The 18200-nt window shown below is 55.5% G+C and overlaps 1 protein-coding gene across 1 annotated transcript in view; it reads right to left on the reverse strand.

The window, feature by feature from the left end:
- Positions 1-18200, reverse strand: part of LOC127587513 (ceramide synthase 2-like) — a 43748-nt gene that overhangs the window by 21185 nt on the left and 4363 nt on the right. The window contains exon 2 of the mRNA XM_052045904.1: positions 867-1040. Coding sequence (XP_051901864.1) covers positions 867-1039 — 173 coding nt within the window. The 5' untranslated portion in view covers position 1040. The remainder of the gene's footprint in view (positions 1-866; positions 1041-18200) is intronic.

Consider the following 18200-nt stretch of genomic DNA (forward strand, 5'->3'; position numbering starts at 1 on the left):
CCCAAGGCAAGGGTCAACAGGGTTACCATGGTGGCCCAAGGCAAGGGTCAACAGGGTTACCATGGTGGCCCAAGGCAAGGGTCAACAGGGTTACCATGATGGCCCAAGGCAAGGGTCAACAGGGTTACCATGATGGCCCAAGGCAAGGGTCAACAGGGTTACCATGGTGGCCCAAGGCAAGGGTCAACAGGGTTACCATGATGGCCCAAGGCAAGGGTCAACAGGGTTACCATGGTGGCCCAAGGCAAGGGTCAACAGGGTTACCATGATGGCCCAAGGCAAGGGTCAACAGGGTTACCATGGTGGCCCAAGGCAAGGGTCAACAGGAACACCCAAGATCACGGGGTCATCAAGGTGCTCTGGTCAAGGGTCAAGAGTCACCAAGATCAAAGGTCAACAGGGTTAACATGGTACTCTGGTCAAGGGTCAACAGGGTCACCAAGGCTCTCCGGCCGGAGGTCAACAGGGTTACCATGGCGATCTAAGACAAGGGTCAACAGGGTTACCATGGCGACCCAAGGCAAGGGTCAACATTTACCATGGTGCTGCAGCCAAGGACGGCTACAGATCCCCTACCTACCAACAGTCAATCGGGTCAGCGTGGAGATCAACAGGGATCACCTGGGCAAAAAGGCCAAGGGTCAACGGGGCCGTCACAACCGAGGGTCAACTGAGCCAAGATGGCTTCCAGAATACCAGGAGAACCTCAGCGACAAGCCTCCAGTGGCGTCCTGGGCAGCTCCAGCATTCACCCCCTCCTTCCGCGTCCGCGTCCCCTCCCCTCCTGCTGAGTCACTCTCACTCCCTCTCTTTGCTGCTCGCCGAACCCTTTCTGCTGGCTCCCGCCAGGAAGGAACGGGCCTTACCTCTCGAAAACATAACGGACAAACATTAAGGCGAAGGCACAAGGTATGGTGACGTAGAGGTCACTGGCTTTGGCGTAGACACGGCCATCCCGGTCTTGCAGGTCCGCCCAGGTCAGGTTATAAGGGAGCCAGAGGCGGTCCCACCAGAACCACTCGTAAATCGTCTGAAGCATCCTGCGAGCAAGGAGAACGGCAAGTGGGCAACGAATCCCATTAGATCCAGGGGCAAAATTAGGCCATTTGGCCCATCATGGATGTTTTGTCCCCAACCCCATTCTCCTGCCTTCTCCCCGTAACCCCCTCACCGACCAAGAACCTACCAATCTCGGCCTTAACTACACCCAGTGACTCGGCCTCCACCGCCCTCTGTGGCAACGGATTCCACAGATTCACCGCCCTCTGGCTGAAGAAATTCCTCCTCATCTCAGTTCTAAAGGGACGTCCCTTTATTCCGAGGCTGTGCCCTCGGATCCCGGACTCTCCCGCTGACGGGAACGTCCTCTCCACGTCCGCTCTATCCAGGCCTTTCAGTATCCGGGAGGTTTCAATGAGATCCCCCCCCCCCCCATCTGAACTCCAGGCCCAGAGACATCAAACGTTCCTCGTACGTTAACCTTTTCGTTCCCGGGATCGTTCTTGTGAACCTCCTCTGGACCCTGTCCAGGGCCAGCACATCCTTCCTTAGATACGGGGGACCAAAACTGCTCACAATGTTCCAAATGCGGTCTGACCAACGCCTTATAAAGCCTCTGTGGTACGTCCTCTCGAAATGAATGCTAATAACCCAGTTCAATGTCCCCACTTTTCTTTTTAAATACAAATGTTTATTAGCTAAAAGCACAAAAGGGACAACCAGTTGCAAAACACTACAACTAATAGAGGAAGACAAGATACACCAAGCATCTACGTAACTACAGCAAAATAACACAAACTAAACACCCACTGAACGCACCGCGCAACACTTCAGAGAAGAAACGCATTCTCACCGTCCGCGACACACGCGATCCCGAGGGGCCCACCGAGCGCCGAACTCAACCAGGGTGCCCGCAGAGACCGCGTGCTCCCTCTCCAGGGGCACCCGCGCGCGGGCGTGAGCCCGGAAGACGGGCAGGCAGGCGGACCGGCCAGAACCCTCGGCCGCCGGGACCCGTGGATGGCCAGTTTGGCCGGGCCCAGGAGAAGACCCGCCAGGAGATCCCCCGCACGACCCGCGCCCCACTGCGCCGGGTGACCATGGATCAGCAGCGTCGGGACTCGACGTTCCCGCTCGTTGGGGGAAACAGGACTCAAACCCCCTTCCCCCACCCTCTCCCACACGGAAAGGTGAGGGCAGTGGGGACAGGGGAACAGCGACCCTGGGGAGCTTCTCCCTCTTCCTTCCCTCCCTCAATCACCCCCCCCATCCAATACCCCACCTCAGCACAACTCAGTGACTCAATAGCAAGCAATTTCAGATAACCTGCCGTTCCTGTTTGTGAAAGGACTGACTGGTTCCGATGCCCATCACGTTCCATGCTGCCCATGGGTAGCCAATAGTATTCGGCGCATGGGTCGATCCAAAAAAAAATCGGTAGAGTGATTGGGAGTGTCAACGACTCTCCGGACGGGCAGATGCAAAGAAGAGCAAGGTGAGGCTATTCGGCCCTTCCAGTCCTGCTGTCCTTATCAGATCTCGACTGTAATCCCAACACTTCCGTCCTCACCCCCCAACCACCTTTCACCCCCTCGCTGACCGGGAATTGGCCTTAAAAACCTCTGGAGGTTGCGCTTCCACAGCCCTTATCGAGAATAAACATCGCCTCGTCGCTCTCTTAAACAAGCAACTCCCTTTATGTTTAAAGCAGTGGCCTCGGGTTCAAGATTCTCTCACGGGTGGAAACACCCTCTCCACACCCACCCCTCAGGACCTCTCAACCCCATCCCCTCTCGGTCCTCGAAGCTCCGGCGGACACAAGCCCAGCCTGTCCGACATTTCCTCATGGGACAACCTGCTCATTCCGGGGATCGCTCGAATGAACCTTCTCTGAATGGCTCCCGACGTATTAACGCCCTTCCTTAAACAGGGAGACCAGTACAGTACACAGTATCCAGGTGATCTCCCAATCTCCCTCGTCGTGGCCCTTGCACCTTATTGTCTGCCTGCACTGCACTTTCCCTGTAACTGGGACACTTTATTCCGCATTCTGTTTTCCCTTTGTACTACCTCGATGCACTGATGTACGGAATGATCCGTCTGGATGGCTCGCAGACAAAAGCTTCTCACCGTATCTCGGTACGTGTGACAATAATGAACCAATTCCAATATAGTCTCACCAACACTTTGTACGACTGAAACACATCCTCCCGACTCCTGTATCCGATTCCCCCACAGCAAGTGTGACATTATGTTTAGATCGGCAGGTAGAACAGTCAGTACGAGGAACAGGCCCTTCGGCCCACAATGGCAGTGCCAAATTAAACTAACCCCTTCTGCCTGCACAATGTCCATCCCCCTCCACTCCCTGCACGTCCACCGGCCTATCTAAGAGCCTCTTAAACCCCTCTATCATATCTGCCTCCACCCCCACCACTGGCAGCACATTCCAGGCACCCACCGCTCTCTGTGTAAAAAAAAATCCCGCCCCGCACCTCTCCTTTGAATTTTCCCCCCTCTCACCTTAAATGCACACCTAGTATTAGATATTTCGACCCTGGAGGGTAAAAGATACCGGCTGTCTACTCTATCTGTGCCTCCCGTAATCTCACAAACCTCTAACAGGTCTCCCCTCAGCCTCCGCCGCTCCAGAGAAAACAACCCAAGTCTGTCCGACCTCTCCTCATGGCTCGTGCCCTCTAATCCAGGCAGCGTCCTGGTGAACCTCTTCTGCACTTCTCCAAAGCCCCCACATCCTTCCCGTAACGGGGGCGACCAGAACCGCACACGGTACTCCAAGTGCGGCTCGACCAGGGTTTTATACAGCTGCAACGCGACTTCCTGACTCAGTACCCCAACCGATGAAGGCAAGCATGCCATATGCCTTCTTCACCACCCTGTCTACTTGTCGGCCACTTTCAGGGAGCCGTGGACTTGGAGCCCGAGATCCCGCTGTACGCCAACGCTTGAATGGTCCTGCCATTGTGCACGCTTGTTCGGGAATGACACAGAGAGGCAGGATGACGACGTCCACCGGGAACTTCCCCGGGGTCATTATAAAGAACCTCATCCCAAGGGCGCAGGGGGAAACCGCCACCTGCAGGATCCCCCCCTCCCCTCTGCCATCCCGACCGGGAAACACATCGGCCGTTCCTTCACCGCTGCCGGGTCCGAATCCCCGGAACTCCCTCCCCCACACGGACAGCAGTTGGGGACGGGTCTGCGATACAAATCCAACTGGGAATAGGAAAGGGGGAGAGGGGAGGGGGGGAGAGGGGGAGAGAGGGGGGGGGAGAGTGGGCAATGACCTGTGGGGTGGGCGGACGGAGGGGGCTGGGATTTTAAATGAGCCGTCGGACGTGGCCCCGGGGAAAGTATCCGGCATATGATTACAGCAGGAGTCGCCGGAGCGGGTAGGGGGTGGGGTGGTCGCCAGAGCAAGGAGGGTGGGGGAATCCACCTCCCCCCCCACCCCGGGTCTGGGAGAGCTCGGCAGCCCGGACACTCCTCAGGTCTGGGGCATAGATCAGCAGCTGGTCCCAACACTCAGTCAGCAGAGACACTGACCCGTGCTCCGAAACCGGAGCTCCTGGCAGGAATCCCGACACAAGGCATCGGAATCTACCTCAGATGACCCCAGGGAGCCCAGGCCTAAGCTGAAAGGTCGGGCCTCAGGTGCAAATCTCCAGCCCTTACACTGTGACCCACTCCCCTCCGGCCCCCACACCCCTCCCCGTCTCTGACCCCCTCCGGCCCCCACACCCCTCTCCATCTCTGTGACCCCCTCCGGCCCCCACACCCCTCTCCATCTCTGTGATCCCCTCTGGCCCCCACACCCCTCCCCGTCTCTGTGACCCCCTCCGGCCCCTACACCCCTCCCTGTCTCTGTGACCCCCTCCGGCCCCCACACCCCTCCCCGTCTCTGTGACCCCCTCCGGCCCCCACACTCCTCCCCGTCTCTGTGACCCCCTCTGGCCCCTGCACCCCTCCCCGTCTCTGTGACCCCCTCCGGCCCCCGGAGCACTCTCTTTTGTCCCTCAGCCCTTCCCCAGTGTGGGATCAGGACTGTCCACAGCTCCTCTCCCCTCGAACTGTGCAGAGTCAGGGACAGCCCAATTGTACAACTTGACCCCTTCGATGGGAACTGACTGTGGCCACGGTTGACCCCGAGATCCCAGTTGCCCAGGCCCCTGATTTCCCCACCCCTATCCCTCTCCGAACTCTGCCCGTCTCGAAGCAAAGCTCAACATCAGCACCCTACCTTCTGACCGGATACATCGCGGCCTTCCAGACTCAACGTAACAACTGTAGAAAACCAACCATCCCGATGTCCCAGAACTTTGACCCCTTCATTGCTGGTAAATTTCAGACACTGGACCACCTTCTGCTGAAGCTACTCTGGTTATTCGCGAATCTTCAGTTCCCTCTTTGAGTAGGCTGGGACTTTATTCCTTGTAGCCTAGGAGACTATGAGGGGTGACCTTATAAAGGTGCATAATATCACAAAGAGCACAGATACACAAGGTATAGGAGCAGAATTAGGCCATTCAGCCCATCGAGTCCGCTCCGCCATTCAATCATGGCTGATTTCTTTTCCTTCAGCCCCATTCTGCTGCCTTCTCCCCCTCACCAATCGAGAGCCTATCAATCGCGGCCTTAAACACACCCAATGACTTGGCCTCCACTGCCCTCTGTGGCAACGGATTCCACAGATTCACCGCCCTCTGGCTGAAGAAATTCCTCCCTCGTCTCAGTTCTAAAGGGACGTCCCTTTAGTCGGAGGCTGTGCCCTCGGATCCCGGACTCTCCCGCTGATGGGAACGCCCTCTCCACGTCCACTCTATCCAGGCCTTTCAGTATCTGGGAGGTTTTAATGGGATCCTCCCCCCCTCATCCTCCTGAACTCCAGGCCCAGAGACGTCAAACTCTCCTCGTACATTAACCCTTTCATCCCTGGGATCGTGAACCTCCTCTGGACCCTCTCCAGGGCCAGCACATCCTTCCTTAGATACGGGGCCCAAAACTGCTCACAATGTTCCAACTGCAGCCTGACCAACGCCTCAGCGGTACATCCTTGCTTTTATATTCTGGTCCTCTCGAAATGAACGCTAACATTGCATTTGCCTTCCTGATTGCTGACTCAACCTGCAAGTTAACCTTCAGGGAATCCTGCACTCAGAATCCTTAATTCGAGAGGGTAACACACTCAATTTTTTCCCCCCAAGGATTGAAAAATTTAAGAAGAAAATAAATCAAGAACTAGAGGGCACAGGTTTAAGGTGAGAGGGGAAAGAGATTTAATAGGGACCTGAGGAGCAAATTTTTCACCCAGAGGGTGGTCCGTATATGGAACGAGCTGCCAGAGGGAGTGGGTGAGGCAGGTACATTAACGACATTTAAAAGACACTGGGACAGGTACACGGTTAGGAAAGGTTTAGAGGGATACGGGCCAAACACAGACAAATGGGACAGGCTTAGACAGGAATCTTGGCTGGCGTGGACCAGTTGGGCCGAAGGGCCTGTTCTGTGCTGTATGACTCCCTGCCACAGGAGTTAAACTCCCTCCAGTTAAGCTTACTATTTGCAAGATGCTCCCTTCACTGCTGTATGAGTCCATGACTCCCTGTCACAGGAGTCAAATTCCCTTCAGTTAAGCTTACTATTTGCAAGATGCTCCCTTCACTGCTGTATGAGTCCATGACTCCCTGTCACAGGAGTTAAACTCCCTCCAGTTAAGCTTACTATTTGCAAGATGCTCCCTTCACTGCTGTATGAGTCCATGACTCCCTGTCACAGGAGTCAAATTCCCTTCAGTTAAGCTTACTATTTGCAAGATGCTCCCTTCACTGCTGTATGAGTCCATGACTCCCTGTCACAGGAGTTAAATTCCCTTCAGTTAAGCTTACTATTTGCAAGATGCTCCCTTCACTGCTGTATGAGTCCATGACTCCCTGTCACAGGAGTCAAATTCCCTTCAGTTAAGCTTACTATTTGCAAGATGCTCCCTTCACTGCTGTATGAGTCTATGCCTCTCCTGGCAGGCACCACCTCTGCTCGTGTCATTCTGATCCCCTCTGTCCTCCACCCGTGTTTCCGCACTCTGTGCCCCTCCCCAGTGCTACTGAGAAGCAGAAGGTTCTACCTCCAAATGACCCCTGGACTCAAAAGAGGGGTTCGGAACCGAAACCAGACCGCTGCCCGACCTGCTTGGGGTGGGGGGGGGGGGGGGGCGCTGGTGAAGACCCTCAGGATTGTCTCAGAGTCGGGGAATGTTGGAGTCGGTAGGAGGGGGTCGGAGTGAGAGACACACCCTCCTCCTTGCTCCCTGCTCTAGCACGGGGGGGGGGGTGGTGTGTGGAGTGTTCATTCATGGAACAAATAGAGGGGGCAGACACTGCACAGCACGATCCCAGAATCAAAAGCACTTCAGAAAGGCAGGGACGGAGAGGACCTCGATCTGCTCCCCTCTACTCATCTCTCTCCCCCCCCCCCCCCCCGGTATCTCTGTATCCCTCTCTCACTCTCCCTCCCTCCGTCTCTCTCTCTCTCTCCCCCCCGACTCTCTTTCCCTCTGCAGCCCGTCTCTCTCTCTCTCTCTCTCTCTCTCTCCCCCCCTCTCTCCCTCCCCCATCTCTCTCTCCTTATCACCGACAGCTCAGAGAGTTGTGTAAACACAGATTGCCACCGGCAAACTTCTCTGGGTTGCCAACACTTAGCAACCAGGGGAAGGACAAACTTCAGGCGAGAGAGGGACGTTAACAGAGGCAGGTTCTGGGGCCTAGCCAAGGTTAGCCTCGCAGCGCGCCCTTCCTACGCGGAAGGGTAGGCCCCGCTAGAGACCCGTCCTGTACCCAGGGCCCTCAGTCAGCCGGAAGGACCCCTGGATTGGTTCAACAAGTGGGGGGGGTCAGAAACCACCGGTCAGTCCGAGTCAAACCAGGGGAGGTTCGGGGGCAAGATAGGGGAGGGGAGGAGGGGTCTCTCTCTTTCTTGACCATCCTAGAGGTCAACTGGATGGCTCCGGGCTGGAGTCACACGTACAGCACGGAAACAGGCCCTTCGGCCCGACTCGTCCATGCCGACCCATCTCAGCCAGTCCCATTTGCCCACATTTGGCCCGTATCCCTCTAAACCTTTCCTACCCACGTACCTGTCTTTTAAACGTTGTTAATGTACCTGCCTCACCCGCTCCCTCTGGCAGCTCATTCCATATATGGACCACCGTCTGGGTGAAGAAGTTGCCCCTCAGGTTCCTATTAAATCTCTCCCCCTCTCACCTTAAACCTGCGCGCTCTAGTCCTCGATTCCCCAACCCTGGGGAAAGACTGTGCGCATTCACCCTATCGATGCCCCTCATGGTTTTATAAACCTCTATAAGGTCACCCCTCAGTCTCCTACACTCCAATGAAAAATATCCCAACCCACCCAACCTCTCTCCATAACTCAGTCCCTCGAGTCCCAGCAATATCCTTGTAAATCTCCCTCTGCGCTCTTTCCAGCTTAATGGCATCTTTCCTACAGCAGGGTGTCCAAAACCGAACACAGTGCTCCAAGTGCGGCCTCACCAGCGCCTTGTACAACTGCAACATAACGTCCCAACTTCTATACTCAGTGCCCTGACCGATGAAGGCCAGCGTGCCGAACGCCTTCCTCACCACCCTGTCTACCTGCGACGCCACTTTCGGGGATATAGGCAGGTGAGCAATGGATGTCTTTTCTCCCCGTTAAGAACGACAATCTCGGTGTTTTGTGTCCGCAACTGAGAATGTTTTTTTTTTAAAAATGCTCGAATTCTGAACAGGAGAAGGCCATGCAAACCCTCCAGTCCATGCCACCCTTTCACAAAATCACCGCTTATCCGACTGTGACCTCAACTCTCCATCCCGGTCCCCCCCAGCCTTAAAGACTCTGTTTCCACTCCCCTTCTGAGGAAGTGTTCCTCATGAGAACCCACATCCCCTTGTCCTTCTCTTAAATGGGTGACCCCCTTGACTTTAACCTCCGAGGTGTAAACATCACCAACAATTTGTCCTGGTCCAACCACGTAGACGCCATGGCCAGGAAAGCTCACCAGCGCCTCTACCTCCTCAGGAGGCGAAGGAAATTCGGCACGTCCCTGTCGACCTTCACCGATTTTTACAGATGCTCCACAGAAAGCATCCTATCTGGATGTATCCCGGCTTGGGACGGCAACTGCTCTGCCCGGGACCGCAAGAAACTGCAGAGAGTTGTGGACACAGCCCAGTGCATCACAGACACCAGCCTCCCCTCCGTGGACTCTGTCTACACTTCCCGCTGCCTCGGGAAAGCAGCCGACATAATCAAGCATCCCCACCCACCCTGGACATTCTCTCTTCTCCCCGTCACGCAGGAGATACAAAAGCCTGAGAGCACGTACCACCAGGCTCAAGGACAGCTTCTATCCCACTGTTATCAGGCTCTTGAACGGACCTCTTGTACATCTGACCAGTGGGAGAGTCTCAAACGAGGAGACGTAGTTACAAGACCGGGGCAAGGGGTTATCTAACACCGAGGTGCGTGAGGTCTTCTTCTCACAAGAAGGTGGGGAATCTCTGGAATCCTCTGTCCCAGAGGGTTGCCAAGGCTAGGTTACTGGAGGGATTTAAAGGGCAGAGAGAGAGAGAGAGAGACAGACAGAGAGAGGGAACTGGGGAGGCGAGGACTGGGCCAGATTAGCTGTGATGGTATTAAATGGCAGAGTAGGCTGGAGGGCCAAGTAACCAACTCCTGATCCTCTTGTCTCGTGTTCCTGAGGAACAGTAGCGATCACTGACTTTGGGCATCGCGAAACGGGAGTCCAAGCTTCCTCAGCCCAATGAGCAAAGCCGAGGTTCTCTCTCCAGTAGGAATATCCTGTCCGACAGCATCCCCCGAACCTTCAGGCAGTGCCCCGAGAGGCGAGGGAAGTGGCGGGAGACAATCCCAGCTCTTCGAGTCCAGGACTCTAACTGTGTGTGTGTGTGTGTGTGTGTGTGTGTGTGTGTGTGTTGGGGGGGGGATGTACAGCACGGAAACAGGCCCTTCAGCCCAACTCGTCCATGCCGACCAAGATTCCCATCTAAGCCAGTCCCACTTGCCTGCGTTTGGCCCGTATCCCTCTGAACCCTTCCCATCCATTGACCTATCCAAGTATTTAGTTGCACCTGCCTCAACCACTCCCTCTGGCAGCTCGTTCCACATACGGACCACCCTCTGGGTGAAGAAGTTGCCCCTCAGGTTCCCTTTAAATCTTTCCCCTCTCACCTTAAACCTGTGCCCTCTATTTTTAGGCTCCCCTCCCCTGGGGGAAAGGACTGCGACCGTCCACCTTATCCATGCCCCTCGTGATTTTATAAACCTCCAGGTCACCCCTCAGCCTCCTTCGCTCCAGGGAAAACAGTCCCGGCCTGTCCAGCCTCTCCTTATAACTCGAGCCTAATGACACCCTCCCCATAGCTGGGTGAACAGAGCTGTGCGCAGTGCTCCGGGGGTGGTCTCACCGACGGGTCTGCCTCTCCCACCCTGTTAGAGAGCGGGTTCCAGACTCGGAACTACCCTCGGCGAGGGTGGGGAAACATTGTCCCTCTGCCGTCTCCAATCCCATCGTGTCTGGTTTTACTTAGCCGGTGGTGGTGGTGGTCGTGGGATTCAGCTCCTTTGCTTACGAGAGGATTAAGTTGAGGGGGGTGAAGTTCAAAGGAGATGTGTGGGGCAGGCACGGGATTGTAGTGGTTAGCGTAGCGCTATTACAGCGCCAGCGACCCGGGTTCAATTCCCGCCGCTGTCTGTAAGGAGCTCGTATGTTCTCCCCGTGTCTGCATGGGTTTCCTCCGGGTGCTCCGGTTTCCTCCCACATTCTAAAAGATGTACGGGTTAGGAAGCTGAGGGCGTGCGATGTTGGCACCGGAAGCGTGGCGACACTTGCGGGCTGCCCCCGAGAACGCTCCATGCAAAAAAGATGCATCTCACTGTGTGTTTCGATGTACATGTGACTAATAAAGAAATCTCATCTTATCTGGGGCAAGTTTTCTTACACAGAGAGCGGTGGGTGCCTGGAATGTGCTGCCAGCGGTGGGGGTGGAGGCAGATACGATAGAGGGGTTTAAGGGGCTCTTAGATAGGCCCACGGTTGCGCAGGGAGTGGAGGGAGATGGATTACGTGCAGGCAGAAGGGATTTAGTGTTCAGCACAGACATTGTGGGCCGAAGGGCCTGTTCCCGTGCTGTCTTCTGTGCTCCCACAGATGCTGCCCACCTGCTAGTGTTTCGAGCATTTGCTGTATTTATTATTGAGAAAGGAACGTTAGTTAATCCAATTCCGTGTGGGACAGATCGCGACGGAGAGGGGAGTGTAAAACGTGATCGAGATTATAATGAGGGACAAAGGCGGCCAAAGATTGGCAGAACAAGTAACGTGACACGGGGACTGAAGGGCGCCTTTGTCAAGCCAGGGTGTCGAAGGACAATTGGCCATTGTGACCCCGAGGCACAGGTTGTGGGTGGGCTCCAATACAGGGTGGTACGGTACGCCGGGGGGGGGGGGGCGGCGCGGGGGGAAGCCCAGAGCACCAGGAGGATGCTGGGAAATCACTGTCCCCCCCCCCCCGCCCCCCCCAGTACAAGGGGGCTCCTCTGCCACCCCCCTCCCTCCCTCCCCGTCCACAACCCGGCCGACTCATGGAGGGGTTCCCAGATGTAACCCCCCCCCCCACCCCCCGCTGAGGAATGTGCTGTGCACAGCAAGCTCCCACGGCTGGTGGTGAGACAAATGGGCAGCTCACTGGTTGGCTGAGGGGGTCAAGAACACTCTTGGTGGGGGGGGGGGGGAAGAGGGAGAGAGAGAGAAGACAGAGAGAGGACAGAGAGAGAGACTCAGAGAGAGAGAGAGAGACACACACACACAGAGGCACAGAAAGAGAGAGACAGAGACACAGAGAGAGAGACAGAGAGAGGCACACACAGAAAGAGAGAGAGACTCACAGAGGGAGAGAGAGAGGGACTCACAGAGAGAGAGAGAGAGAGACTCACACACACAGAGAGACACAGAGAGACACAGAGAGAGAGAGACTCACAGAGAGAGAGAGAGACTCACAGAGAGAGAGAGAGACTCACAGAGAGAGAGAGAGAGAGAGAGAGAGAGACTCACAGAGAGAGAGAGAGAGAGAGAGAGAGAGACTCACAGAGAGAGAGAGAGAGACTCACAGAGAGAGAGAGAGAGAGAGAGAGAGAGAGAGAGAGAGAGAGAGAGAGAGAGACTCACAGAGAGAGAGAGAGAGAGAGAGAGAGAGAGTGATCGAGCAGCTCCCTCCCCACCCCCTCTCTCCAGCTGGGAATGTGTCCACCTCTGCTGGCACTGTCCCCAGCACAGCTCGTCCTGTGACCAGCAGCCAGCTGGTGTCTGAAGGCCTGACCTTCACAACCTTGGCAGGCCCACGGACTCCGGGAACGCTCCGTGCTGCTGGGACCGAGGGAGTGGGATCAAAGCCCACACACACCATTCCGCGATTCCCCCCCTGCCCGATGCCTCATCAACGAAAATCATTGATGCCTCATCAATCAAAACCACAAGCGATCACGCACAGCAAGATCCCACTGACGACACCCGGCGATTCTGCTTTTTGACGTCGACATTGGGATAAACATCTGTGAAAAAGGCCCCTCCCCTATCTAAACGGACAGGCGGCTGTGGGATACTTTAGGAAGGGGGGGGTGGGTGGAGAAGGGGTGGGTGAAGGTCCCGGGCGGGAGACGGGTCTGCCTCACCCGAAAGCGTCAGGGGCAGTCCCAATTTCTGGAGGCAGATGCGAATTAGAGGGGTGTCACAGTGAGCATCCTGCCGTCTTGTCCTGATGTGTCACGGCCTAATGTTAGACTGTACGTCAACTTAACCACAGGCATTCAGTTGAACTCTGTCTGCCTACAGTGGCCACGGGCTGTCGTTTTATTGTAGCTGAGAAACAGGCCCTTTGGCCCATCGAGTCTGTGCTAACCCATTTGCACCAATCCCCACGGTGTTGCTCCCCACGTTCCCCTCAACTACACACATTAGTGGGGTGATTGTCAGCGGTCGATTAGTGTGTTTGGGACGTGGGGGGGGTGGGGGGGGGAACCGGAGCACCCAGGGGAAACCCATGCGGTCACAGGGAGAGCGTGCAGACTCCACACAGGCACAGACACACACACACACACACACACACACACACACACACACACACAGAGCACCCCTGGGTCTCTGCACCTCCAACTCAGAATGACGGGACGGTGCGGAGGGAGCTTCACCCTGTGTCTGACCCCGGGAGTGTGTGATGGGACAGTGCGGAGGGAGCTTCACCCTGTGTCTGACCCCAGGAGTGTGTGACGGGACAGTGTGGAGGGAGCTTCACCATGTGTCTGACCCCGGGAGTGTGTGATGGGACGGTGTAGAAGGAGCTTCACCCTGTGTCTGACCCCGGGAGTGTGCGACGGGACGGTGTAGAAGGAGCTTCACCCTGTGTCTGACCCCGGGAGTGTGTGATGGGACGGTGTGGAGGGAGCTTCACCCTGTGTCTGACCCCGGGAGTGTGCGACGGGACGGTGTAGAAGGAGCTTCACCCTGTGTCTGACCCCGGGAGTGTGCGACGGGACGGTGTAGAAGGAGCTTCACCCTGTGTCTGACCCCGGGAGTGTGTGATGGGACGGTGCAGAGGGAGCCTCACCCTGTGTCTGACCCCGGGAGTGTGTGATGGGACAGTGCAGAGGGAGCTTCACCCTGTGTCTGGCCCCGGGAGTGTGTGATGGGACGGTGCAGAGGGAGCTTCGCTCTGTGTCTGGCACAGAGTGTGAGAATGTGTCTCTCACACACACACACACACACACACACACACACACAGCAGCAGAGGTCGGGATCGAACCCGGGTCTCCGGAGCCACGAGGCAGCAGCTCTACCCGCTGCGCCAGTGATGCCCCACCAAGGCCAAACTTCCAAGACTACTTCCAAACCCTCCGAAGAGGCGACGGGCTGGGGGAAAAGGCACCCCAGTGGGCAGACACAAAACGTCCCACAACTGCTGTTGGAACAAGAGCCCCCCCCCCCATCCAATCTCCAAACCCCTTCCGTCCCGCAGCCAACACAAATTAGCCGGTGAACCTCAAAGCGTTGGATCTTACTGTGCACACAATGGACACATTTTCTGCCTATTGAACGGCCAGAATATCAGATAAATCTCAATGGTCAGAAACTGCATTGGGATGTTGTGGAAGGGGCTATAAAAATTCCCCTCACACCCTCCTCCACAGCCCAGTTAACCCAACCCCACCGTCTAATAGACCTTATAGAAGGTTACAAAATCACGAGGCACATGGATAAGGTGCATGGTCACAGTTCCCTCCCCAGGGCAGGGGTGTCTAAATTGGTTTATTATTGTCACATGTACCGAGGTCCAGTGAAAAACATTGTTCTGCATGCCATCCATACAGATCATTTCATCACATCAGTACATCAAGGTAGTACAAGGGAAAACAATAACAGAATGCAGAATAAAGTGTCACAGTTACAGAGAAAGTGCAGTGCAGGCAGACAATAAGGTGCAAGGGCCACGACGAGGTAGATTGGGAGGTCAAGAGTCCATCTTATCGTTCAATAGTCTTATAACAGCGGGATAGAAGCCGTCCTTGAGCCTGGTGGTACGTGCCTTCAGACTCTATAACTTCTATAGCTCACTGGACACTCCACCTGAAGCTGAATTCATTGGGTACCTGATGCCCTAACGGCTTCTGCACCCTCGGGTCACAGAGTCACACAGCGCGGAAACAGGCCCTTCGGCCCAACTGGTCCATACCGACAAAGATTCCCACCCAAGCCGGTCCCATTTGCCCGCGTTTGGGCCGTATCCCTCTAAACCTTTCCCCATCCGTGGACCTGTCCGAGTGTCTTTTAAACATTGTTAATGTACCTGCCTCAACCACTCCCTCTGGCAGCTCGTTCCACATACGGAGCACCATCTGGGTGAAGAAGTTGCCCCTCAGGTCCCCTTTAAATCTCTCCCCTCTCCCCTCTGGTTCTTGATTCCCCAACCCTGGGGAAAAGACTGTGCGCATTCACCCTAGTGATGCCCCTCACGGTTTTATACACCTCTATAAGGTCACCCCTCATTCTCCTACGCTCCAAGGAATAAAGTCCCAACCTGCTCTCTCCATAACTCAGTGCCTCGAGTCCCGGCAACGTCCTCGAAAATCTCCCTCTGCACTCTTTCCAGCTTAATGGCATCGTTCCTACAGCAGGGCGACCAAAACCGAACACAGTGCCCCAAGTGCGGCCTCACCCACGCCTTGTACAACTGCAACATAACATCCCAACTCCTGTACTCAGTGCCCTGACCGATGAAGGCCAGCGTGCCGAACGCCTTCTTCACTGCCCTGTCTACAGATGACGCCACTTCAGGGAACCATGTACTTGTACCCCTGGGTCCCCCTGTTCTACAACACTCCCCGGGGCCCACCGTTCACAGTGAAAGTCCGACCCCCATTTGTCTTCCCGAAACGTAGCACCTCGTACCGATCCAAATTAAACTCCGGAGAGAAACGGTCCCAAAGATCTTCCGTGGTGCAAGAACCCAGGGGGATCAGGGGCAGGAAACGACCATTCAGCCTCTCCAGTCTGCTACCCCCCCCAATTCAATAAAATCACAAACAATCCCAACACATTCCCGTTGACCCCCGGTGACCTGTCGTCCCTCGCCGATCGAGGACCGGCCTCCCTCTACCTCGAAGACTCTGCCCCCGCCGCCCCCCAAGGAAGACTCATGGGAGGGGAGGGGGTGGCGAAAAATCGCCTCATCTCTGTCTTAAAGGGGCGACACCCCCCCCCACCCCCTTTACAACAGCGACCACTAGCTCTAGGACATGGAACATAGAACACTACAGCGCAGTACAGGCCCTTTGGCCCACGATGTTGTGCAGACCTACACGACCACCTCCCCCACGATCAATCTAACCCTTCCCTCCTACGCAGCCCGTATCTGTGTTATTATGTAGTTATAATAGAGAACTACAGTTCCCAGTAGGCAATGCAAGGGGTCACATGGGGGAACAGGACGTGGCTGTAAAAGGGGAGGGAAAGCCAGCCAGTCGGGTGTTGGTTAATAAAATGTTCAGATGTTAAACCCACACGAAGTTTGTCTCTTGATGAAGAGCAAACATAACAGGAACCCTCCATTTTTCTTACATTATTGTAACTTTTAACTGACCCTGTTGTATCAGCCTCCACAGCTCACTCTAGGCACCCACCCTCCACTCTCTGCGTGAAGAACCTACCTCTGACACCTCCCCTGAACATTTCTCTTCTGAGCTACAATGGCTGTCCTCTGGTACTGGCTGTTGCCGCCTTGGAGTCTCCCACAGGAGGAAACAGCGTCAAAGATCCCCCCACCGTCCGGGCCGTGCCGTCTTCTCGCAGCTCCCGTCGGGCAGGAGGTACAGAAGCCTGAAGTCCCCACACCACCAGGTTCAGGAACAGCGACTTCCCTTCAACCATTCGGTTCCTGAACACAACCCTAGTCACTACCTCAGTACAGCAACACTGCGACCACTTTGCACTACAATGGCCTGTCTTTTTTGCTCTAATTCTGTTCTTTCTTGTAAAAATTGTGGATAATTTATGGTTAATTGATGCTTTTTCTTGTGAATGCTGCTTATCTGATGCTCTGTGCCTGTGATGTTGCTGCAAGTTTTTCATTGCACCCGTGCACACATGGACGTGCAGGTGACGATAACCCCGACTTTGACATCCTCTCTGCACCTGCCTCTCAAGACCTTCTACGTTTCGATTCCGTCCCCTCCCACCCCCCTGAACCCCAGCCTGTCCGTCCGCCCGTTCCTCATCGGACAACCCGCCCGTTCCAGGACACACTCGGAGCGGGAGTGGGCCGCTCGGGTGTCCTCGGAGAGGGAGCGGGCCACTCGGGTGTCCTCGGAGAGGGAGCGAGCGGCCTACGCGGGCACCCTGGCTGAGTTCCGCGCTCGGTGGGGCGCCTCAGGGGATCGTGCGTGTCGCGGACGGTGAGGATGCCATTCCTCTCTGCCGTGTTGCGTGTGCGTTCAGCGGGTGTTAGTTAGCTTTATTGCTGTAGTTATGTAGATGCTTAGTTAGTTTTCTTCCCTTTTCTGTATTAGTTGCAGTGTTTTGACACTGGTTGAACTTTTGTAGTGCTTTTAAGCTAATAAACTTTTTAAAAAAAAGGAGGCCACTCGGTCCATCGATTCAATACACCCCAGGCTTCATCGCCAGATCCCCACAGCCCTCAATAATGTCTCTCCCTCCTCTTTAAATTCCACCCCCCCTGCCCTCCCCCACCAAAATTCCAGCTTCCAAAACCTTCCAGGGAATCTCCCAGAGGTTCCGCACCTTCTGGGAGAGGTTCATCAGTTCTAAACTACCACCCCCCCCTCTCCAACCTCGGAACTACACCCCCTCATCTGAGGCGTCCACTGGTCGAGTTTACTGTTAGACGTCCTCACGAGTCCAATGAAAAACTTACTTGCAGCAGCATCGCAGGTACAGAACATCAGAGAAACTCCCCTGTCACGTCCCTTCAGGATCTGAGATGTTTCAGTAAGTTCGTTCCTTGTTCTTTACAACGTGGGCAGTGACAACCCTGGCCTGTCCAACCTCCTCTGGGAATACAACAGGGCCACCCCCCCTCCCTGGGTATCCGTCGAGCTCAGAGACGCAGAGCCCCGACTTACGATTCGACTGCAAAGAGTGCAGCCGCTACGCAAGTGGATAAGGTGGTAGAGGAGGCGTACGGCACGCTTGCCTTCATCGGTCGGGGCGTTTACAAGAGTCGGCAAGTCACGTTGCAGCTGTATAAAATTGTGGTCAGGCCGCACTTGTGTGTGGTTCTGGTCACCCCCCCCCCCCCCCCCCCCCAATTACAGGAAGGATGTGGGGGCTTTGGAGAGGGTGCAGAAGAGGTTCACCAGGATGCTGCCTGGATTAGAGGGCATGAGCTATAAGGAGAGGTCAGACAGACTTGGGTTGTTTTCTCTGGAGCGCTGGAGGCTGAGGGGAGACCTGATAGAGGTTTCTAAGATTATGAGAGGCATGGATAGCGTAGCCAGTTAGAATCTTTTCCCCAGGGTTGAAATGTCCAATACTGGAGGGCATGCATTTAGAGGGGGGTAAGTTGTGCGGGGCAAGTTTTTTTTTACATACAGAGAGTGGTG

This window comes from Pristis pectinata, chromosome 40 (assembly GCF_009764475.1).
Source record: "Pristis pectinata isolate sPriPec2 chromosome 40, sPriPec2.1.pri, whole genome shotgun sequence".
In the NCBI taxonomy this organism is placed as follows: domain Eukaryota; kingdom Metazoa; phylum Chordata; class Chondrichthyes; order Rhinopristiformes; family Pristidae; genus Pristis; species Pristis pectinata.